This window comes from Cyanistes caeruleus, chromosome Z (genome assembly GCF_971803275.1).
Source record: "Cyanistes caeruleus chromosome Z, bCyaCae1.hap1.1, whole genome shotgun sequence".
Taxonomy (NCBI): domain Eukaryota; kingdom Metazoa; phylum Chordata; class Aves; order Passeriformes; family Paridae; genus Cyanistes; species Cyanistes caeruleus.
The window spans coordinates 63492842-63518197 of NC_141732.1; the positions used below are offsets into that span (position 1 = coordinate 63492842).

General features: G+C 42.4%; 1 protein-coding gene across 21 annotated transcripts in view; it reads right to left on the reverse strand.

Annotated features, from left to right (window-relative positions):
- Positions 1-19821: 19821 nt before the first annotated feature.
- GPBP1 (GC-rich promoter binding protein 1) overlaps positions 19822-25356 on the reverse strand; it is a 36371-nt gene continuing 30836 nt past the window's right edge. For 18 of the 21 annotated variants that reach the window (XM_086868308.1, XM_023944575.2, XM_086868310.1 and 15 more), the window contains 2 exons: positions 21846-21948; positions 19822-20742 (listed from right to left, as the gene is read on the reverse strand). In XM_086868308.1, the coding sequence (XP_086724434.1) occupies positions 20584-20742; positions 21846-21948 (262 nt within the window). In that variant the 3' untranslated portion in view covers positions 19822-20583. Of the gene's footprint in view, positions 20743-21845; positions 24125-25356 lie in introns of all 21 variants that reach the window. The other 3 variants (XR_015280639.1, XR_015280637.1, XR_015280638.1) reach the window with 2 other exon arrangements.

The following is a 25356-nucleotide window of genomic DNA, read 5'->3' on the forward strand; positions in this document are numbered from 1 at the left end:
AGCCACTGAGCTTCAGCATCAAGATATTGAACACAACATCCAGCAGAGTAGGAGCTCATCCATTTCTGATGAACTATGATTTCTTCATGCTTAGCATTTGCCTGAAATATTGTCTTCCTCCCCAGTCACCGAGCTGTAGCTTTCACATGCATTATGTAACATCTTTTCATGGCGAGGCCTCACTGTGAGAGCAACACATGTAGGCAGTGGTTGTGCCCTGACTTTACAGGAACACACTTCATTGAATCCATGCACAAGCTCCCAGATAAGTTATTGATTTAGAACTAACTCCTAAATATAGCAAACCCTCCAAAGGTGTATCTTCTTCAAACACTAATCTTAGCTCGCCTTTACCAGAAGACACACAAGGAGCAACCTTCCCAAGCCTGACCTTAAAATGCTGCATTATTTATATTACAATCAAATAAACATGGCCTCCGAGAAGATTAGAGCTATTTACTGCTTTCCAAATACTCCCTCACATATGTACTTTCAAGCCAAAGATGTCCTTAAATCAGTAACTACTTCAAAAAGCCCTCAAGGAACTAGGATGTAATTATTACAGCACTAGCTCCTGATTAAGGACTTGTTTGAAAAAGAGTTCATTAGTTTTCATGCACATCTGATTGACTGTGATGGAAGGGAGTAGACAAATAGCAAAGCAGTGCTTCCCCTGCACAGTGCTTAGAGCATCAAATACATGTCTATTAGAAGAATTGTCACCTGCTTGTTTTCCATCTCCACTATACCTTAACCCCTAAAACCTCAGAACTCTCCTTTTCTTGCTAACCAAATTACTAGTAATAGTTCTGTTCAAGTCTGTCCAGATTATAAAAATATTCACAAAAAATAGTGTTTCAGAAAAGTCTGACCTGCTTCCAAAGAGTGCACAACAGGAGGGAGGGACACCAGCCTGGCTGTGGAAAGAACCCACTGCCTCTTTTGCCCTCCATTCCACTGCTGTATAAAATACAGCCATTTTATAGTGCTGTGAAAAGTTACTCTGTGCAACTGCTAACACCATATTAAAGACTGCTCAGGAAAATGTGTGTCGTTCCGATTGGGAACGGCGATAAAGAACGACACTGGACTCTCAAGGGAGTCACAACAGGAGAATTCCCTAGTTTATTGCTTCAGGCCTGTCTTATAGACAGATACGTGGAAAAGTACAGAAAGGAAACTCTTATTGGTTAGCAAAGTGCTGCATCACCATCATTGGTCAGGGGGGCACACTACCCCCCTGACTCTCTCCTGCAAGAGGAAACAAGAGGACAGATAAACAGCACCTGGCAGTTGTTTTCTGTCTCTGAGGATTGTTTTGAAATCCTCCTTTGAATTCCCAGGCTAGGTCCTTCTCAGGCAGGACTGAGAGGCTATGGGCCTGCAGTCTCTGCAGCTCCCTGCAGCCTGTTCCAAAGCTAGCATCCATAAATGTGAATATAACCTCCATTGTATGAGCACATTTTCAAAAACAGAAAGATTTAATTCCAATTTTACCTCCACTGTGAAAAAGGTTTTAACTCTTTTTAAAGAGTTTATAAGCTTTATAAGCCAGGTCTATGCAACTGAATTATCACAGGCCAGTTGGTCAGATTTGCCCTGGAAACCAGAAGGAAGGCAGCTAAAAGTACCTCACTACTTTAACAAGACAAAGGCCGCTGAAACAGGAACTGCAGGAATAATAAGTACACAGGAGTACACCAGTCAATTTACCTGGCAATGTTCTCAGCATCAGCTGACAATACCATGAACCCACAGGGAGGAGGGAGCCCCACAGGCAGGGAGCCCAGGTGCCAGGAAAAAAGTCTCCCTCTCTGGTTCCACCCCTGCACACATGAGCAGTTACTTTGCCACCCAGTTTCCCAACACCTGCCTACAACCTCACTTGGAATACCCTAGAGCTGGCTCTATTTTGATGGAGCATTCTGGGAAAAAATGATACTAAATCCTGCAGGAATGTCAGGAAGGCTCATTTTCTTCAGGCCCTGGAACAGCAGAAATGAAGAGTTAACATCTTTGTCCTCCCAGTTACTTCTATACTTCTTCAATTTGTGAAATAGTCACTATTTTAGGTCAGACACTAGTGCTGCTTTCAAGCAAGTGGCACACCTTGCAGACAAAATTCTTCGTGTTATTAATTCCAGAATTATGCCTTGAATAAATGGCTGCAAGTTGTCTGGGGGCAATACCTCTCCCCTGCCCTCCCTGAATAGTGTTTGACATTATCAGATCTTTAGCTTGTTTTAAAACACAAGCTTTCACCTGCTGCTGACTCCAACCATTCGGAAGTTTGTTCCCTAAACTCTAGAATTTGTTTTGTTTTGTTTTCCTAAATATCCACTTGTTTGTTTGTCTTGGCATAAACATTCCTCTGTTCACAATTAAACTTTCAAGAATTTGGAGTAATCTAAGAGACAGCCACCTTCTTCTCCATGCTCTCAAAGCGATCACATTGGCAGCTGTTACTGCTCCACTGGACATGGGATACACAGTTTTTCCCAAGGCCTGCTTCTCCTCCTCTCCTCCTCCTCCCCGAGGATCAACTCTCACACTCCTGACAACACAGAACTATTGGATATCTTGGCTCTGGGGAGCAGCTTCACCTCTAAAAGGACCACCTCTGAGGTGGTCAAATACCAGGTATTCAGGCCTGAATAAAACTTTTCCTACAAATACCGAACAAAGACAAAGAAAAGCCTGTTCCTCTGCCTTCCAATCCACGGTGCTTCCAGTCTGCTTCCCTTGCTTTGTGTGCTTTTCTAGCCTGGGATAAACACAGAGGGTGGACTGCTAGCAGTGAGCACAGGCAGTCTCCACTGCCAGTAGTTATTTAGCACTCAGCAATCACAAAGGGCTTGGCAGGGGGGTGGCCACGATCATGCCACCCTGTACTGGCAACAAACCCTCCTCCCCTGCTCTGCTGAGGCTCTGGAAGGGCAGCAGCCAGAGCTGACACGCTGCAAAGTCCAGGGCGGCTTTGAGATTTTTGGGAGCAATCACATTTGAGGAACACAAAGGCTTGCAGACTGTCCCTACAGCAGCAATAACAGGGAAAATCTCAGAGCAGCAGGGTGGGCTGGCGGCTCTGAACCCGCCTGGGCAGCTCTGTAGGGTGTCCATCCTTGGGGCTATTCAAAAGCCATGTGGACATGATCCTGAGCGTGCTCCATAGAGCAAAGAGCTTGGGAAAGATGATCTCCAGCAGTCCCCTGGAAGCCTCCACCATTTCATGCTTCTGAAATTTGAATTCTGTCGGTTCCTACTGAAGAAATTCGTGTAAATCCCATTCAACTATACATAATCTTCATAAAAATTATGTGACCAACCCCACCCAGTGCTTTTGTTGAGCATTGTAGAGCCAGAATAAAATAAGATTTTAACACTATAAAACACAAATCAGCATACTTATATGAACATTGCCAGCTGGCCTTAGATCCAAGAAAATCTTGATTTTCTGTAGAAAGGAAATATGGCTTAATCAAGCTGTTCCTGCATGGCTGCAAATCAAACATTATTCTGATGCAGGAGAACTTTGCAGTTTATAAAACCTGTGTATAGGAATACTACAGAGAACTGAAAAAAAAAAAAAGAAAAAAGTGAAAATTGTTTAAATCATTATGAAAATTCTCAAAATCAATAAGATATAAAGTAAAATATTTGCATATCTCAATAAACAGGAAAAAAAATAACATTTAAGATTTGCAGGTAACAAGTTATAGCAACATTAGTTTAAAAAAAATTTATTTTCCCCAACCCTTTTATTTTATTCATGTGATGGTTTAGAACGAACATAATAAATAATGTCAACACAAAGCTAATTACTATAAAAGTGTACTTGTATTCCATTTAGGAAAGATCTGATACACGAAAGCCAAGAGCTGCTGATTGCTGCTTTTGTTTCCCAAATGTAAACTCAAGCACGCTGTAAGGTCTATAAAACCAACAAACAAACATGATGAGTTCATTGGACTAAGTGTTCCCTTTAACCCCAGAATATATTAATCTGCTGTACAAACACTGTGTGAGAAGAGTTCTCTGTTTCTCAATTACACACCATTTTTTTAAGACAGATGGTAAATAACCTTTGGAAAGGTTGCCTCTGATTTCCCTGCTGTCCTGGTTTAGGGCAAATTTGGGAGAACACCTCCAGTGGGGCTCCCCCCAGGGAAGCAAACCCACGTGGCCCTTTTCTCCCACCCTCCAACCGGTTCGGGAAGAGATTTCTCTGAGAGGAGTGGAAAAAACCTGTTTATTTCACAGGCACAACACTACCCAGCACAAAAATGAATGATATCAAATTACAAAACCTCTCGCCCTTCCGAAGAGATGACAAATTCAGAGGGTCTCTTTCCTGGGGGTGTTGGCTCTGTTATCAGTCCCTCTGGCGCTGGAAAATGCCGCTGCCCAGGCTGGGCTCCCGGTAGTCCAGGGGTGCTCCCGGTGCTCCCCCGAGTCCCCAGTCCAGAGCAAGTTCGATTCGTTTCAGATAAAGGGAAAGAAAACAGTCCAGGAAGACCTCTCTGCTCCAGCTAGCTGGAAAGCCAAGGCGATTTGTGTCTTGTTGTCTGTCTGTGCTGTAGTCAAAACTCCCGATGCGGGGGGAGGCAAGTACAGTTTGATAACAGACTTGGTGCTTCTTTTCCACTCACTTTTACTCTCAGATGGAATTTTAAGAATACAGAACCTGTGTCTGGGTTAGGTGGACGAATGGGGATACAATTTAACATCATAATCAACCCAGGACACTGCATAGTAAACCAATTCACTGCTGAAACATAATTATAAATCACATACTCCAGGAAAAAGAAAACTGGTTTTCCTGAAAAGTCCTGAAGAGGGGAACCATTTGTCCTGTACTGGGTGGGTACACTGGTATCAGTGAGTCCCAAAAGTGACCCCAGCAACAGCCTCATGGCCTGCAATGCTCCTCACACAAGGGAAAGGCATTGCAGAGGGACAGACCAGCCTCCCTGCTATGAGGGGAGCTGCTTAATATATTTAAAAGCCAACGTGTGGTGTAGTAATACTGAAAACTGAGTGGCCAACACAAGAGCTAGCCGCTGAAGAGATGCTTTTAGAGACCTGCAGGTACTTCTCCTGCACAAGTGCCATGTGCAGGTGATTGAACAGGTAGTTCAGGAAGGAGACAGCATAGTTACACCCAATCTACTCTTCCAGATCCTCATTTAGGCTTATCCATTCCACACCTACCACACTTGAAAACAACCTGTGAGTACTCAGGCCTTAGAACAGAGTTTATAGTCTGGCTCATCGAGGAAGGATTTTAATCAGTAACAAACATAGACAGTAACTTGTTATTACTCTCAAGAGGTATTCCCAGCCTGGAGGGAGCGTAAGATCATATTCTGCTTACAGAAAGCAGCACCAGCTGCAGTCAGGCACTCCTCTGAACTTTCTCAAGTTGTCAGACCAGGCACCTTCAGCAAAAGCTGCAGGTCTGCCTACTAACAACCATCTATGTACCTTTAGGTGCCTGGGGCTTAGAGGCTACAACATTGTTAAACTTCTAAACAGCACATCCTTTGGCAGAGGAGGCAGAAAAAATGAAACATTCCACAAAAGATAAGATGGTTCACAAAGGGGCTAAGGGCTGAAATAAAATCTGTTTTCAGAGTCTTTATACAACTAAAGAATTCTATGTAATGCATTTACAAACACACTCACAGATGCATTGGTTTTAAGAGTTTACTATGCGATAAGAAAAAATCTAAAAAGAAAACTCACAATGTATTTTTTTACTAGATTTCATATTTTTGCAACACCTCCAGCAGGTCATGAAAAGTTTAACAAGAAGAAAACTTCAAGACTTCAGCTGAAGAAAATTCTATTTCCTGCTTAAAACTCTCACCTCCAGAGCCTTTCATCACATCATACAGTGACATTTGTGAGATGGTTAGTTAGCTCTCCTGTATTTCACCCTGCTCTGTTGTCCATGTACTGTAAACCCAACTGTCTTCCTTCAAGAACTGATGTCTCAGCAGCCTGATCCCTCATGTTTTGGTGTGCTTCATGTATTCTGCCACTACCAGTAAAACAAGATAGACTGTATGTTCCAGATAGACTATAATGTTCTTTCCTATAAAAAGGAATAATTTGGGCCTGTCTTAGAGGCAATGAGAAACATTTTATGGGTCTGGAGAATTCCCTCTGCCGTACAGCTCTGCCTCAAGCAGTGTGGCACAGCAATGCCATCGGCTTTCAGCAGCGAGATGCGCCCACCACGCACACCTCAGCCTGTGCACCATTGCTGCCACCACCAGCCTGTGAAAGATGTACTCTGCCCTGCCTCTGGCATGATCAGGAGAAATCCTCAGATTTTAAGCACTCAGGGTATTGCTGCTGAGTGAAGGGAGAGCCGGAACACCCAAGCTTTTCTTACAGGGCAAAAAAAGCAATCAAGTAACTGGAAGAAGATGAGGGCAGAACATTTCTTTCAAATTACCCTTTGCAAGTGTGTTTTGGCTTGATTTTTTTCAAAGGTGTGAAAATTTGGACCCTGATTCGAACAGTGAACTAAGTGGAAGCTTGTTTGAGAGAGAGAGAGCAAAAACTCTTGTGTGGGCAGGTGGGGGATTAATTTCTCCAGTACAGAGGTAACACAAGAAAGATCTATGGATTTACTTGCCCATCCAGCCATTTACTTGGCTGGATACCTGCTGTTTTCCAAGGAGCTAGAGACAAGAATGGGCACCTTTGTTTCACTTTGACCTATATGAATCCCCAAAGCCCTATCATAAAAGACCTTTGTGCTGTGTAAATGCTTGACCTCCATTACACATGTAGCCTTTGATTTTTATTTATCAACATGCTTAAGCAGCTCTCTAGCCCCACAGAGCAGGACAGTGTGCCCACAAAAGTGCCCACAACTAGAAACAAATGTGATTGAGGAACCGAAGGCCACTTAATCGAGGACAAAAACACCTGCAGCATTTCCTTCTCTAAGAGTGTGATTAAAGAAGAAACTAGGGAGAAGTGTCACCCATCTCCCTGAGGAAGAGAGGCAGTATCACCTCATCTCCATATGGACAGGCTGGCACATTAATACATTTTATTGTTTTACTCCCTTAGGTATGCATAGCTAAAGGAAATTTTCTTCTAATTTGAAGTCTAAAATCAAGTTATGAAGTCTTGTTTTCAGTCATTTTATCTACTACTCCCACTGGTGAACACCAAGGGATTTGCTCTCCATCTCTGAATGGGACAATTAATCTCCAAATAAAGCTGCCTAATGTTAGCCACTCCAAATTGAAGATTTTGTCCAAAAGCTTCCAAAAGCTACAAAAACATGTTATAAGTGCTCATGGCTCATTGCCAACCAGCATGCATCAGCACCAGAACTGCAAGGCAAGAAAGAGATTAAACTTCTTATAAAAATCCACTGGAAAGTGGAAGTGAGCTGCAAGTTGCAGACTATAGAAAGCCATCTCATCCCAGCTCTGAAGAGAAGCAATCTAGCTGCAAATACAAAAATGAGAGTATGTTTCAACTACATCTTTTCTGTCCTCTAGTGTCAGCTTTTAGTGATTATCAGAATCAGAATAAGCCTTTTTCTGTTGTCCATTTTAACTGTTTTTCAAAGCAAAAAAGTACCTGTCCTGCTGTGAATTGGCAGGCAGTCTCAAAAGAGGCCAAGTTTTAACTGAAAAATATCAGCTTTACCCAAACCTAACCACAAACTTTCAAACACCATCACTGCCGCACATAAGGCAACCTTGTAAACCTCAAACAGGGGATTTACTTCAAGGGAGAATCACAGCAGAACAGAGAACACAACTGATTTCATTTCCATCTTTTCTTTATATAGGTTCTTGTATGCATGGAGTTTGTGTAGCTAAAAATATGTCAGAATGGTCTTTCCCTCCTTGATTTCAACAGACCTATCCATGCAGGCTGTTCTCCTTAATAACATGTTTAGCCAAACTCCAGCTTACAGGGACTGCCACTTCATGCATTTTATGAGTACATGCATGAAAGTAGAGTAGTTCCATGAACAGTGTAATTGTCTCTGCATTTAGCTGCTGGCATAGTAAAGTATTTGAAAAATCCTAGCATTCTTAGGTGCACTAGTTGAGAAAAACAAAACCGTATTAATAGAAGTTCCATGAAAGCTGTCAGCAGAGCAGGAGCAAGCAAGCAGAAGATCTCCAGCACCCTCTTCTGGCTTCTAGAGCCTGCAGACAGCACTGCGAACACCTCCCTTTGCTCAAACGACACCGATAGACCCAGCTAATTAATACACAAGTAGAGGGGAGTGACAGGGTGCTAGTGCCCTCTGCAGCACTGACTGATATATGTTATCCTATTGTTTTGAAAATTTCAGGAAGAAATTTCAGCAGTATCTGGATCTTTCCTTACATTCGCTATGCACTGATGCACGATGACAACAGCAGCCAGAACACTGCTGCTGCTGGGCACCTCTAACCTTAGAACTGCTATGAAATACCTTTCCCAGGGCCACAGTGCCTGCCTGCATCTTGCATGGAGCAGGGGCTCAGCCTGAGCATCACCCACCTCCACCACCACCAGGTCCATCAGCTCACCTCCCAGTAAAGCCAACAACACCATGCCCCCTGTAACACTGCAGCTCTGCCAAGGCTGACATAGTTTCAGAAGTCATCAAAAAGATTTCAGCTTTGCCGAGGCTTGCTACATATTAGTTAATAAAATCTGTCCATATTGGTTTGGTAAATCCTAATAGCTACCTCATATAGCAGAGAGGGGTTCTATCACCTTTTTGAAAAAAAGTAACAGTGAAATAGTGGAAGTACCAGGCTCCTTTGCTCAGCTTCCCTGCCTCCCCATCCACATACCACTGAGCAAAAATTCACTGCTCAGCCAGTGAATTTCACCCACATTTCCTCCACATGCTTCCATGCTTACTCAGACATCCACTCATCCATTTGCAGGTATATTTGATGCCTGCACCAGATAGAGTCTGCCTATGCAACAGTAAGCACCCTACCTTCCACCAGTCACAGAACCACAGAAAAAAATTGGGTTGGAAAGGACCCACAAGGATAATTGAGTCCAACTTCTGGCCCTGCACAGCACCATCCCCAAGAGCCACACCATGTGCCTGAGAGCATTGTCCAAATACTTCTTGAAATCCGTTAGGTTTGCTGCTGTGATCACTTCCCTGGGAAGTCTGTTCAGTCCCCAGCCACCCTCTGGGTGAAGAATCTTTTCCTGATATCCAGACCAAACCTTGCCTGACACAACTCCAGGCCATTGCCTCGGGTCCTGTCACTGGTCACTCAGAACAGGGATCAGTGCCTGCTCCTCCTCTTCCCCTCCCAAGGAACTTGTAATTGCAGTGCGGTCTCCCCTCAGTCTCCCCTGGGCTGAACAGACCAAGTAACCTCAGCTGCTCCTCATATGGCTTCCCAAATGCCCTTCTCCATCTTTGTTGCCCTCCTTTGGACTCTTTCTAGATGTTAAAATATCTTTTTTACATTGTGGCACCCAGAACTGCCCCCAGCACTCGAGGTGAGGCTGCCGCAGAGCAGAGCAGAGCAGAGCAGAGCAGAGCAGGACAATCCCCTCCCTTGCCCAGCTGGTGATGCTGTCCCTGATGCCCCCAGGACACACTTGGCCCTCCTGGCTGCCAGGGCACTGCTGGCTCATGTTCAACTTGAACCCCAGAACCCCAGGGCCCTTTCCATGGCACTGCTCTCCAGCCTCTCATTCCCCAGTCTGTCTGTACCGCCAGGGCTGCCCCATCCCGGTGCAGAATTTGGCACCAGCCCTTGTGGAACCTCATACAACTGGTCCTTCTCTTCCCTCAGGCATGTTTCTGAGCTGGGGTGTCACTGTCTGACCTCACAGCTCTCCCCCTGCGTGTCCCCACAGCCCCACCAGGCAGATCAGACGCAGCTCCTGACCCAGAGCTGCAGCTGCTGAGGCCCCTCTACTCAGCACAGCCAAGCTGACCATCCTTCATTTTACCCAGCTGCTTCCACCACCCAGACATGAGAACTGTGCCTCTGAGGAGTGCTCTTCACCCTTGGTTATCTCTATTTCTTGAGAAACTTCTTTCTACTCCTCATTAGAGCACATTCTGCTCCAGCCTTATCTCTCTACCTCTCTCCTTGAAGTCAACTCTACCTGTAGCTGCTACGAGTCCTTGGGCTCAGGGGAAAGAAGCCAGTGAGTCCTAGAGCATGAAAGTGTGTCTTGTCTGTGTCCTGCTCCCTCAGTTCAAACAGAACAGCTTCTGGGCAGGTTCTTTTGCTACCAGTTAGATCTCTTTGCATCACAAAATCTACCAAAAATTCACAGATAAGGCTATCTGCCTTTCAGAAGTTTTAATAGCAGCCAAAAATTCAAATACAAACCAAAAAAATAACATCCCAGGGAAAAAAAAAAAAAAACCCCACAAAAAAACACCCCCCCAAAAAACCAAAAAAGAAACCACAAACTCAAAAAAAAAACCCCAAACACAAACAAACAAACCCCAAAAAATACAGCCCAAACCAAAAGATGAAGAAAAATTAAGTTTTAACCTATATTGTTGCTGCCCAATGTTGACCTAGGCCAGACTGTGCATAATTTTTTATTACTCCATTTCTGTCAAGTACCAGCTCCCCCTCCTCAGAGAGCTCTGGCTGTTCTCCCCACTCCTACCCTACTCTAGAAGTGATGCATCTTTTTGATACATGCACTCCTACACCCTGGGTTACTTGAAGGATGCCCACTGAACCTCAAACCCCACAGAATTGTGTGTGCTCCTAAAAATACTTAAAAAATTTTACAGAAGCTTCAGCTTTTTTCTCATCACTTCTTCAGTCTTAATTTTCCCATCCATATGACTGGAAACTAACATCAGGACCACCTTTGAGAGGGCTTTAAACTAGGTTTGAAGTGGGAAGGGGATGGAGCTGGGCTCTCTGGAAGCAGGGCCAAGGGTGGTAAGCCTGAGTTAGGGGTGAAATTTGTAGCTGAGGTGTACGTACACCAATGTACACAGCGTGGGTAAGAAACAAGAGGAGCTGGAGACCATGGTACAGCACCAAAGCTGTGATGTAGTCACCATCATGGAATGTGATGGCATGATTCAAATAGCTGGAGCGCTGGACTGGATGCTTACAATTTCTTCAGAAGAGACAGGAAAAGGGGAAGAAGAGGTGAAGGGCTGTCCCTTTATATTAAGGAGGCTTTTGATGCCATAGGTATTGAAACTAGTGACAACGAAGTTGAATGCCTGTGGATAAGAATTAAGGGGAAGGCCAACAAGGCTGACATCCTAGTGGGAATCTGTTATCATCCACCCGGCCAGGAAGAAGAGGTGGACAACTTCTATAAACAGCTGGAGAATGTCTCAGGATCACCATCCCTTGTTCTTGTAGGTGACTTCAACCTGCCAGACATCTGCTGGGAACTCAATACAGGAGAAAAGAGGCAGCCCAGGAAATTTTTTAAGTGCATGGAGGACAATTTTTTGTTGTAGCTTGTGGGTGAGCCCACCAGGGGAGGGACTGTGTTGGACCAGTTGTTTGCAAATAGAGAAGGGCTGGTGGGAGATGTGGTGGTTGGAGGACGCTTGGGGTGCAGTGATCGTGAAATTATAGAATTCTCAATACTTAGTGAAATCACGAGGAACAAAAATAAGACTTTTACACTGGACTTCTAGAGGGCAGACTTTGGCCAATTTAGGAGACTTATTCAGAGAGCTCCTTGGGAAGCAGCCCTTAAAAACAAAGGAAAGGTGGGCGTGCTTCAAAACGGAGATCTTGAGAGCACAGGAACAGACTGTCCCTGTGTGCTGAAAGAAAAGTCTACAAGGCAAACGTCCAGCCTGGATGGCCAATGAGGTTTCAGAGGAACTTAGGAACAAAAACCAGATGTATCATCTTTGGAAGGAGGGTCAGATCTCTCAGGAAGTGTTTATGGGGGCTGCTAGAGCATGTAGGAAAAAAATTAGAGAGGCAAAAGCTCAGTTTGAAATTAAAATGGAGACTTCTGTAAAAGACAATAAAAAATGTTTTTACAAATAGATTAATGGTAAAAAGAAGGGTAAGACCAACCTTTTTTCTCAATTGCATGCAGGAGGGAACTTAATAACTGCAGATGAGGAGAAGGCAGAGGTGCTTAATGCCTTCTTTTCCTCAGTCTTTACTGGAAAGATGGCTTGTCCTCAGGACAACTGTCCTCCTGGGCTGGTAGATGGTGGCAGGGAGCAGAATGGTCCCCCCATTATCCAAGAGGAGGCAGTCAGAGACCTGCTGAGCCACATCTGTTCCCCATAAATCTATGGGAACAGATGGGATCCATCCCAGGGTGATGAGGGAGCTGGCAGATGAGCTCATGAAGCTGCTCTCCATCATTTACCAGCAGTCTTGGCTCACTGGTGAAGTTCCAGATGACTGGAAGCTGGCCAATGTGATGCCCATTCACAAAAAGGGTGGGAAGGAGGATCCTGGTAATTATAGGAGAGTCAGCCTGACCTCAGTACCCAGTAAGGTGTTGGAACATTTTATATTGTCATCATGCAGCACTCACAGGATGGCCAGGGGATCAGATCCAGCCAGCATGGGTTTAGGAGGGACAGGTCATGTTTGACCAAAGTGATCTCCTTCTATGACCAGGTGACCCATCTGGTGGATGCAGGAAAGGCTGTGGATGTGTCCATTTGGACTTCAGCAAGGCCTTTGACACTGTCTCCCACAGCACACTCCTGCAACAGCTGGCAGCCCACAGCTACGGATGCTAAATCTGAGCCACAGTACCTGTACAGATTGCAGGCCGCATGGCTCCTCAGGCTGCCTGAGAAAGCAGCCTGGGAAAAGTATGAGAAGGAATTAAAACAATTCTCAGGGATGCTAAACAACCTTGCAGGTGTTGTTTTGCAGTCTTGTTTTCTCTTGCAGGAGAAGGCCAGGGGGGTGATGAGTGCCCCTGACCAATGATGGTAATGTAGCACTTTGCTAACCAATAAGAGTTTCCTTTCTGTACTTTCCACGTATCTGTCTATAAGACAGGCCTGAAGGAATAAACCAGAGAATTCTCATGTTGAAACTCCCTTGAGAGTTTGTGTAGTTCTTTCTAGCCGTTCCCAATCAGAACGACACACAGCTTGGACAGGAGCACTCTGTGCTGGGTTAGGAACTGGCTGGATGGCCCAGGGAGTGGTGGTGAATGGTGCTGCACCCAGCTGGTGTCCAGTCACCAGTGGTGTCCCTCAGGGGTCTGTGCTGGGGCCAGTCCTGTTCAATATTTTTACTGACAGCATGGATGAGGGAATTGAGTTTTTCATTAGTAGATTTGCAGATGACACTAAGCTGGGAGCGTGTGTTGATCTATTGGAAGTTTGGAAGGAAGGAGGGCTCTGCAGAGAGACCTGGAACGTTTAGATGAATGGGCAGAGTCCAATAGGATGAAATTAATAAGTCCAAGTGCCAAGTCCTGCATTTTGGTCACAACAACCCCCTGCAATGTTACAGCCTGGGGATGGTGTGGCTGGACAGTGCCCAGGAAGAAAGGGACCTGGGGGTGCTGGTGACAGTGGCTGAACATGAGCCAGCAGTGTGCCCAGGTAGCCAAGAAGGCCAATGGCCCCTGGCCTGGCTCAGCAATAGTGTGGCCAGCAGGAGCAGGGGGGTCATTCTCCCCCTGTCCTGGGCACTGGTGAGGCCACACCTGGAGTGCTGTGTCCAGTTCTGGGCTCTCAGTTCAGGAAGGACGTTGAGACGCTTGAGTGCATCCAAAGGAGGCAATGAGGCTGGTGAGGGGCTGGGAACACAAACCCTGTGAGGAACAGGTGAGGGAGCTGGGGTTGTTTAGTCTGGAGAAAAGAAGACTCAGAGGTGACCTTATCACTCTCTACAACTTCCTGAAAGGTGGGTGTAGTTGGATAGGGGTTGGTCTTTTTCTCCAGGGAGCAACTGACAGAATGAGAGGACAGAGTCTCTAGCTGTGCCAAGGGAAAATACAGGTTGGGTATTAGGAAAAAGACCTTCATGGAAAAATTATGATGTACAAGGAGGAGGTGGAGTCGCCATCTCCGGATGTGTTAAAAAAACAACTGGATGTGGCACTCAGTGCTATGGTTTAGTTGAGGTGTTAGGGCATGGATGGTCTTGAAGGTCTCTTCCAACCTAGTGATTCCGTGATTTGTTAAGTGGCACAAGAAAAGCATTCAGAGAAAATCAAGGTCAAGATTATAAATAGAGAGCCTTGCTGAAGGCCAGGAAGCACAAGCACTTGCAACCTTCAAGCTCTCACAGGCACATGTTACTGTTAAGTTTTTAATTGCATAAGCACATACCACTCACCTGGCAGGACACCTGCCTAATGCAGTGTTTGGTTATGACTTACTTAACACATCAACCATGCCATGCACAGAACACAGAACTACTCCCCTCCTCTGGTACTCCTGTGCTGAGTCTTTCAACATTAACTTACCTTTGTATCCTTGTGGTTAGCCTGTAGTATGGTCCATTTTCTCCAAGCAAGTAAATTACCAATGGTAAGTTTAAGAATTAGCACAAATATCCACTAAAATCAGGATCTTGTTTTGCTCATTGCTAAACCTGACATGTCCTGCCCAGCTTGTTCTCTCAATATCAATTAAAAAAAAGGGAACAAGAAATAAGAGAACCACATGAAACCGCTACATGAACCAGTGAAGAAATTAACTTACTTACAATGAAACAGCATAATCTGGGATCATCACATGAACAAATGTTGGCTGTAATCTAACACCAAACCAGCCACTAAGAGGCAGGGAGGAACACTTCACTGGCATCACACAACCCACTTTCCAGCTATAAGATCAGGAAAAATTTAATGCAGACCTTTATTTTTCAAAATTATGAGACTGTTTGCTCCCATTTACCCTTATAACTGATTTTTTCCCCCCTCTTTTACAGTTCTCCATAACTGTATCTGTCTTCAGCACATTGGGTTCTGCTGGGTTCTGCCAGCCTGCAGTTGCATGCTGAGGGCTTGGTCAGCCAGGGAAAACTGGTCCCATAGTATATTCAGCAGTAAGTGACCAGGAACCAATTCTTTCAGCAGAAACCTAAGGTAACCATAACCACAGCCAGTATTACCAGTTTCATCTGCAACAATGTACTTGTTTTTTCAGCAGCCTATAACATAAAAGATTAAAAATTAAATAATACTAAGTTACAATTTATCTGGAACATTAAGATAATTACAAATTGCATTTTCCAGAATAACTAATTTATCTTAATCATGAAAATGTATTTATTCTGTACAAAGATTTTTTTTGTGCATGCCCACTTTGGAGGTGGACAATAAAAGAAACTGAAACAAAGAAAAATAAATGTTCATGTGAGGATTTAGTACACTCAGACTTGAGCTTCTTTTTGAAACAGCCTTCCATTGCAGACAGAAGTATTTCTCAGCTTTTGGTAATGAAGCTTTGCATAAACAGTGGCTTCACTCAGCAGGCTGCTTATAGTATATGTCAGTTCCTTACAGATCAGCTCATTTCAGACAGCTTTCATTTTCATTATCCTTCCAAACAGCATGAATTGTTACTTACAGCAATATTGTAGGAAAGTAAGAAATCAACCCAGACACTGAGAAGAGACCCTTCAGCCTGGCTATAATTTAAGGCAGGGAAAAAAGTGATACTCATGACAAGAGCCACCAGTAACACCAACCAACCAAGCACAAATGGCAAGCAGATATTAAGTTGCTTCTAACAGTTCTACAGTGTCCCCTTGAATTACATTCAAATTCTAACACATCTATGCTGCACTGTGTGCACATGTATGCTAAACAACTCAAAGCTCTATTTTTCACCTATCCATGATGCAGTCACTTAAGCCCAGACAGGATGTTGCTTAGCTTGTTAAAGATGGTTCCACTTCAGCTGTTCAGCAGAAAGCGATGGGAGATGGAATACACAAGGATTACAATAGCACAGAGCCCCCAGACTTGAAGCTACCACACAAAAGGAATAAGGAAGCCACAACAGTAAAGCCACCATGCTGGAGTAAGCAGGATCAGAGCTGCATATCATCTTCTGTACTGGCTACACCAAGTAGCTGACTGGAGGAAAAAAAAAAAAGCTGCACTACCTTCCCTGACCCAGCTGTGATAACACTAAATCAACACTGGGTACTCTCTGGGTTCAGAGCCAGCCAGGAGCCCCGTGTTGGTACCTAATGCACAGCTCTGTTTCATAATTTACAGGCTCAGACCACAAACCAGGACAGCACACCACCAGCCCAGGTAAACTAGCAAAATGGAATACCTCAGGCCAGCTCAGACTGGTCCAAGTTCTCAAGGACATGGAATTTCCTGCAATGGTTCTCAAATCTGACACTTCTTGGCAGAATGAAAGGAGTTTGTTTCCCTCTGCTTCCCAAACCGAAACTTGGTAGTGCCTTGCTTAGTACTCATAAGAAAGAGTTCTCTCTCCACACCTCCTAAGGGGAACTCAAGTTCTCCCATACTGACCCATTCTCCAACAGTCTGTTAAGCAGATGTCTGTCTGGACATCAGTTACCAAAAATACCATTTCACTTCAAAGCTGTATCTTTCATCTGCATAGGACACAAAACTAAATGAGCACTTGTCCTGCAGGTATGGAATAGAACTTCTCTATGAAAATCATGCCAGTGCCAGGGAAATAAATAGCTGCATGCTAAGAATATCAAAGAAGAATGAAGTCTAGCTTACTTACATAGGAAGCTTACTGTCAAGTATCTTTTCAGGAATTTCAGGAAGGATCTGCACAAGGGACTGCATTGGAAGCAGACTGTAGTGGACACTGAACTCAGTAACAGAGCAGTCAACTCTATGACCCACTGGTTGAAGGAATGAGTTTTTCTTTAGTCTGAAGATCTCTACCAGATGGTAACCCAGAAAGAGATAAATCTCATAATTTGCTTACACATCTCTTGAGGAAGTGCAAACCTGAGACAGAAGAGTTTTTGACACTTCCCTGTGCCCCAACCACAGCCAGACGGCTTTGCAGATCACTGCCAGTGCTAATTTAGAAAATGCACTTCCAGATACCTCTAAAGAAGGCTGCAGAGAGACCCAGGCTACATTGACATACCTCATTCTCAATAAAACTCATTGATGACCAAGAACAGCAGCATGAGGAAAGATGACCAGCTAGTCAGAACATTTATTATCCTAATGGGCCAGTAACCCTTGGTGCTCAAGTGCAATAATCCTCAATCAGATCAAAAGTTCCCAGCAGCTGAGTAAATTGCTTCAGCTGCTGCCTAGCAGCAAACAGAAAATGGAAAAACAAAGGCATCCTTGACAAAACCCTCCTTCCAGTTTCTAGCAGCTGGCTGTTTAAATGTATTTACTGAAAAATAGATATTCTTTTAAAAAGAAACACTAAAGTTGAGGTCCCCATCTCAAATCAAACTAATGGTTTTTCCCCACAGGCAACTGAACAGGGGAATAAAAATTAATTTCTTTCACACTTGGAAACATTTCCCAAAGATTGGGATGACCATTAAAATCTTCTTCAGACTCTTGACTGGGTCCAATATGAATCAGTGGACAACTTTACCATAGTTTTAACACTCTTTTCAGCAAAAATAACTAGCTTCTCTTATGCCTTAAGATAGAGAAAGGCCTTGTACAAGTCAGTGAGGGAGGCTCCTGGTCATTCTGGATGAGGTAAGGATCCCCAGCTCCTCACCATAAATTCAGGCACCCTCCCTGCCAGCAACAGGCAGCGAGTACATTCTCCATCAACAGCAGATCAGAAAAAGCAGTGAGTGACTGATCACTCCTTTTTGCTTTTAAAGAAGGTTGGAAGAGGGAAACAGGAATCCATAGTTCTCTGCCAGTAAAGCCAGGAAGATGAAGCAAAATGGTCGTGACTTCAAATCATGTCTCCATACAGTCACCTGTGGTGACTGAAGTCATTCTCTGTCAGACCAGCACTGACAAACTATCTCCAAAGCTTACTAGTGCCCACTAAGGAAATGGGCAAGCTTAGTAACCAGCTTCTCAATCCTTTAAGGCAGACACCTGCTCAAGCAGGAAATCAAGAGAGGACTTATTCTGGAAATGGATCATGGTTTATGTATGAGACCAAAAAGGCCAATGCATTACCTAAATTGCCCTGGGAAAGGAATAAAGTCAAAGATGGATAAACTTGCATTGTTAAATACTAGAGAATCAGATTTCATTTTTCTCTACATCCTCAAGCACCGAAAAAAAGGAAGGGGAACTATACAATAAAATGCTTTCATACATTTTATGGATGTATACCACAAAAACTAAACATTGTTTTGAGTGACATTTCCCAGGAAAATAAAAAAAAAACTAATAGAGTTCTCATAAGAGTTTCTTAAGGTGACACAGATACTCTACTCCGCTTTGTCATAAGTAAGTAACATAAGGGAATCCAGCTCCTTGGTAGAAATACCAAATCTTACCCATCCCAAACTGCCGTGAGGGACCAACAGAAGTAACAGAGCAGGCAGATAACCATTTAAGCCAGGGGCCACACAGACCTCTGAGGGGTCTCTGAATTGGCAGAACCAACTGCCAGAACCAGAAATTAACCTACAAGTATTAGCAGACACAAGAGGAGAAACAACACACAGAAAATTTATGAAGGCTGTAAAAATGTTTCACTCTACAAAGCAAAACCACTGCCCAGTTCCTGCTACCTTCTCTGCCCACAGCTGATTATAATCAGTGCTTCCATTACCAGTTTCAGGATATAAACTAGCAAAAAAGAAGTACCAAGTATGACTAGTACTTCTACTTCCTCTAAAAATAATTTTCTCAATTGCAACTCATAAACTTCCGAAGTCTATACAATTTTAGCATAGCTCTTCTATACTTATATTAACTTCCCAGAGAGTTATTTACTGAGGTGACACTTATTACTGAACTGAGTAAATAAGGGGGGAAAGCCTACACACCACTTTGAGAAATGCCAAGGCAAAACCATTTTCACTTAGTATTAAAATAGTGCATCTACATATCACTACATAATTAGGATAGGCAGAAGATCCTGTTGATAGTATGTGAAAACCATGAAGTGAACAAACTACACCCATATGTCAAAGTCTGTAAAAAAAATTCAGGAGAGAGAAAGGAGAAAGGTGTATAAAGCATGCAGGTAGGAAAAACATCATTACAGATATGGCAGTTTTCTTTTTAAAAAAGGAACATTTTTATCCTCTTAAATTGAGATTTAAAATTTAGTACTTCAATACACCATGCCAAAATTAACTACAGCAACATTTGCAAGCCTCTTCTAATACAAAAACTGACCTCTTGAAAAGAAATATCTATTTAAATTAACAATAAAAAAGAGAAACATAGCAACTTTGGCCCAAAAGTAATGCCACCTTATAAAAAGAGTATTTTCCTAAAGAAATATGGACAGAATCTCAACTTTATAAATATTTTTGCTTCAGGTTCTAAACTGTAAATAGTATAAGTAGTAGAATTCAAAAACATCTTGACAGGGAAGTGTCTATCTATGCTATATTAGAAACATATGTGACATCCCCAAGAGCAGTTGTACTTATGAATTAATGCTACACAGCTTGTACAACTGTGGAAAACATTTAAAGAACTAAAATAAACCAAATAAAGCTATAAATAATACAATATAGGTTATAAAGATCATAAAGAAGTCTGACACAGAGTAAGCAAAACAGGTAGTTATTGCACACATATACTTCTGCTGCTATAAAAGCAAGATTTGGTGATGAAAGTACTTTTACCTTGTTCTGAAATGCACAACTGCATTGCTGACAGAGTACATGTAATATAAAAGCAAACAAACTTAGCAGTTTAAAAACAATACCCATGATGCTATGCACTGAGACAATACTCTGTAAATCAGTTTATTTCCCATGTAGTGGACAAATCCAGTCAGTGTAATGATTTTTTCTGCATGTTGAAAAGTAAAATCAAACTGCTTATTTTCCCACAAGTCATTGTGAGAATAAGGGTCTTGGTACACCCCTTAAAGCTTTCAATTTAAAAGTTAGTTCTAGAAATTTGGAACTCTAACATTTTGTCTTTTGTCATTAATAACAACGACAACAGTACAAACAGCTAAAGAGCAGTTATTTGTAAAACAGTTCAACAGCTCAGTTAAGGAAAAGAGTTTTAGTGCACTTTGCTCATTTTATCCAACATGCTACATTGCCCTTTTTGCGTACAAAGCGGACTTGTTGATTTCCACTGTAAGAAAGAAATCACTTGGCAAGCAAAACACTGTGTCAAGTTGCCTTTTTTTTCCTTAGACATTTTAAGACAGAAGCTTTGCAAGACATTACACAATTCTTTGCTTTTATTATTGAGAAAGTCTGATTTGTAACATTGTCACACTGCTAGTCAGAAATGCTTCAATGATGGAAGTCAATGCTGGGTCAACCCAAGGCCTCATTCTACACCATTCGTTTACAGAGAAATTATAGTGATTTTCAACACACCCAACAAAACATTCCTTGCTTCCTTCAGAGAAAAGTCCTGTCATTCTTCCTGTAGTGGGTATGTTACTACATAAATTAATTATTGTTTTTTTGGACAAAACATCCCCAAATCTTCACCAGAACAAATGGGCTTCTACAGGTGTTACAAAAGTCTTCACACATCATCATCATCGGATGTATCACTGCTGCTTGTCTCAGAATCCTCATTCTCCAGAGCAGGCTTGAAAGTGCTGTTTTTCCAGGGGCTAAATTTAAAATTACAGATGAAGCCATTTTTCAAAATGCCGTTTTTCCGAAGGCCATTTTTTTGTAACTGAAATGTGAAAACATGACACATTTAGAGAAAGAAAGTGCCAAACACAACAATCTTTTTGCAGTTCAACACTCCTTGCATCTTCACCTCTGGGCTACGCTGGATCCACAACTTTTCATATGTACACACAAATGATAATTCCCCTGCAAGCCTTCACTTCTGGCCAGCCACCTGTATTCCAATGTCTCCAGTTGTGCTGAACTCCTGCAGTCAACAAGAGTTCACCCTGCTCTCACCCATGTCCCCACACATCTTGCCCCAGCTTCTCCCAAATGGTCTCTCCCTGCAATCCAGTCCCCTTTCCCACAGTGCTGCAAACACCTGTGCTAAGAAGGGCAATAGGGAAGGGGCTCAGAAGAGATGCTGCAGAGAGGAATGGGTATCTCAGCAATTGGATTGTCAAAGAAGAGAAAGGAAACAGCTGATTCTGCAAAAAAGAAAGGAATTATTGCATTTTCAATATAATGCTGAAGGGGTGCACTAAGACAAGAACTTGAAAGTTTAATATTCCAAGTGCTCTACTCAGTATGTGTGTGGCTAGACATGGAAATACCAAATGTTCAGATTTAGCAACACACACTATTCTCCTTTCTGACTCCTTCTCACTGACCCTACCAGGTACACTTAACACGCCTAATTTACAAAAAAAAAAAATTAAATTAAATAATTTTTTTAAAAATCTACTCTAGATTGCCTTTTCATACTTTGTTGTTGTTGTACTAGTAAATTAAATGTCTCTCAATACCCAAAAAAGAAAATGCAGCTCTCAGAGTAGCAAGGAAACTGCATAAAACCTTGAAAGACTCTCTTTCCTTAGGCTAAGCTGAGGAGGTTGAAAGCCTGTGAACTTCCACCACCACCAATACCGAAACTGCTCAGAAGTATCCCCTACCCTTCCCTTGATACTTTGTAAATAGGCCTGAGCTACAGTCAGCATTGGTATCCTATTTTTTTGAAACAAATATACTTCCAAAAGCACAGTACTGAAAAGATAGTGGAACAGCAACGTCCCTAATAATCAAAATTACTGTAGATCCTCCTCAAATGCAAGCATCTAGGGTAACCAACAACAAGTATATAATGGAAAATTAACCTAGTCTTACCTGTTCACTAATGACTTGGAATTCCCTCATCTCATCCTCAGTTAGCGGAGCGCATGTTTCATCATTTTCACTGTCTTCCTGCCAGCCCATTTCCTTTAACAACCTTTAAATTTAGAAGGACAACATTAAAGAATTTGCTACACACACTCAGACATTTCAAGTTCTGTCTATACACATGTCTTTAGACATGTAAAAATGGATTGATTTATCAGCCTGCATTTTTTTTTTAAACACTTACAAAAATATGAGTTCAAAGTCTAGTAAAAGGTATGTAAAGCACAGAAGCAGAGTTCTCAGGTCCCTCAAAGATGACCCTATTCTACCACTATATGTGGTGAAAACTTCATTCTAAGGCAAGCAATCTGTGTCAGAACAGTAAGAATGCATTTTCTTAACTCATAACTGTTAGTGAAGCAGTAATGTACTCCCCTGAGAACAGTATGAAGAGAAAAAGACACATTGAGGGACTCTGCAGGTTTTCCCGAATAACAAAGCAGAGCAAAGCATGAGGAATAGTGGTGGTCTCCCTTGATGGAAACCAATGCAGGATGCAATAGTCTCATATGATTTTTTTTATACCATATGCTCATGTCAAGAGCTGTGTCAGGCTTCTTCACAATTGAGTCTCAGCCAATAGCACATGTTGGTATTTCAGTTCAAACAGATAGGAGTGAATTTGGGGATAAGGGGAAGAAATGAGGAGAAGAAAGACTCCTGTCATAACTAAGCTTGAGATACACAAAGATGCAATAATTAGCATGTTTTGGCTAGTTCCGAAAGAAGGATGGCAGTACCTGAGCAGGACGAAAGTAGTTTTACATCTGAAGATGCTGTGAAAACAGGGGTTATCTGAGGGTGAAGACACTGTGACATTTAACAGTGAAGTCATTAAGTTTGGTTGCTGCAAAGTTTTTGCCAGAAGGATTAGCACCTTCTTCAGGCAAACCAGGTATCTTTTGACCTTAAATGTTAAAGCAGACTAAAGCTATTTCACAAAAATAAAGAGGTTTCTAAAATGTATGCCAGAGTTAACACTGAAGAGCTAAGAAACAGTGAATATACTAAAATAGGGAAGATAAAGTCACAGCTGATACCAGATAGCAGGCACTTCATTTAGGCACACATAATCCAAAAATGCCCTTCAACACAACCCTCCCCACAAAAACCTCTATATCCCTGGGCAAATTTGCAGGTAACCAAAGCCACCAATGACTGTTTTTAGAACCACAGCAATAGCTTGGAATTGTAGAAGGAGAAAAGCACTGTTCAGCTTAAAAAGTAAAATCAGAACAGAACTGGAAACTGTATCCCCTATTGCATTTGGACCAAACTGGAAAGCCTAACAGGCAGGAGCAATCAAATCATCAGGATGCAGTAAAAATACATGCAAGTCGTCCAAAACTCTAAGAGAATACACTGTAGAGAAAAACACAAAGCCAAATGCAGTTCAGTGATAGCTGAGTTCAAAAGTTTTACTGCAAGCAAGCTCACACGTTAACACTGCATTCAGTGAAGTAAATAGTTACAGAGCTCCTGTTAATGTAAGTAAAATTTAGGGTAATGGCTAACTAACTTCAAAGCAACATTCTGTAATGTTAGCAGCACCACTGTCCCTTTAAATTGACACCATTCTAGAATGGTTAAAAGTGTGAGCTATATAAAAAAAATTACTTTGGATTAGAAAACTTAACACCAACAGGATTGATTGCTGCATGTTGGCAAGTTCCCCAGCAGGAAGGAAGCCCTTTTGTACCAAATGTGCCAATACTGTTACTAGGTATACAAAGGTAACCTGAGAACTAAGGTGGTGACCCAAAATACAATACAAAATATGAATTACAAAAAGGCTAACCATAACATCTGTCCACAGCCATGCTGAGCTCACAGCCAAAGGGCTAGGGCAGTATGGACACACAGCCTCTCTGGGATATCACAAAACAAACATTTGCCTAGAAATCCTAACAAGTGAACTGAAAAACTAAGAGTTAGATTTGACTCCCATCTTCTGGTGAAAAAATCGTGAGCCTCTAGTGGCCAAAGATTTCGCAGACTCACAGAATATCCAGAGCTGGAAGAGACCCACAATGAACATGGCACCCAACTCCTGGTCCTGCATAGAACAACCCCAAGGATCATACCCTGTGACTGAGAATGCTGCCCAAACACTTCCTGAACTCTATCAGGCTTGGTGTTATGATCACTTCCCTGGGAATCCTGTTCAAATGCCCAACTGTTGTCTGGATGAAGAACATTCTTTCTGAAAGTCACAGATTTTCTCCCTACAATGGCAAGCAGCATTTTTTTAGTCTTCACATAGCCATGGTATTCCAAGTTAATATCTGGCAAGTTGAAAGCCCCCAGCAGGACAGTAGCAGTTGATTTAGAGGTGTTCCTTAGTTGCATAAAGGACAGTCAGTGTCATCGTCCTAGGTGGGTGGCCTACAGTGGAATCCAACAATGACATCTGCTTTTTTTGTTTGCTCCTTAATCCTTACCCAGCGCCCTTAACCATCCATCACCATCCGTAAACTCCATATACTCCACCCCATCCATTAGATACACCACTCCCCCACCTCTCCTGCCACCCATGCCTCCTGAGGAGCCTGGCCCCATCCACAACACTCTACTGACAGAACTCATCCCACATGGTGTCACTTATGGCAGTGATGCTGCTACTACAAGACCAGGCCAAAGCTGTTTCCAAAGCCAATGGTGGGAAAAGGGGAACAGAGCAGGGTGCTTTCATATCATGAGGAGTAAGAGGAAATCAAAGTTTCTTTTACAGGCACTACAAAATGCAGAGTTGTCTAGACCAGTGTATAGACTATCACAAACAAACAAACAAAAACAAACAAACAAAAAACTGTCTAATCTGTCACTGCAATTCTGTAGCTGCCAGAAACCATTCAAATCTGACAGAGCTCATGACTAGCTCATTTCCAGACTAGGTTGTGATTTTCCAGCAGTATCATTCTCATATCTACCAACTCCTACTGCAGTTGCTTTACTGGGCTAATAGAATTGTTTCAGTCCTTTTCATGAAATTAGTTTCTCACCTTCCAGTAGACTGTCTTGTGATATCACTAATAGTGTCAACAAGTCAGCTATAAAAATTATTAACTACTTTAATAATGACAAAAAACCCACTGGAGTTTTATATAAGATGCATCATTTAAAGTATTATCACTACAAGCAGCAATTACACACATTGCTCCTCCCAGAGACTTAGACCAAAATCAGAGGGATGAAGACACTATGTAATTTACTATACTCTTTATTAAGAAATAAACTTACTTTACTAAAAATTGGATGTAAGTCATTACACAGGTTTAAGAAAAAAATATATCTCATGTTAAATTAGTAAAATGTTTAAAAGATAAATCTGACATTACTCAAACATGTTGTGTTCTCAGTTTTCAGATTCTGACTTCTGAACTAAGAAGTACGTTTTTAGAATTCTTCCGAAGAATTTATGAACATGCTCAGTTACCATGAAGGAACATTTTTTATG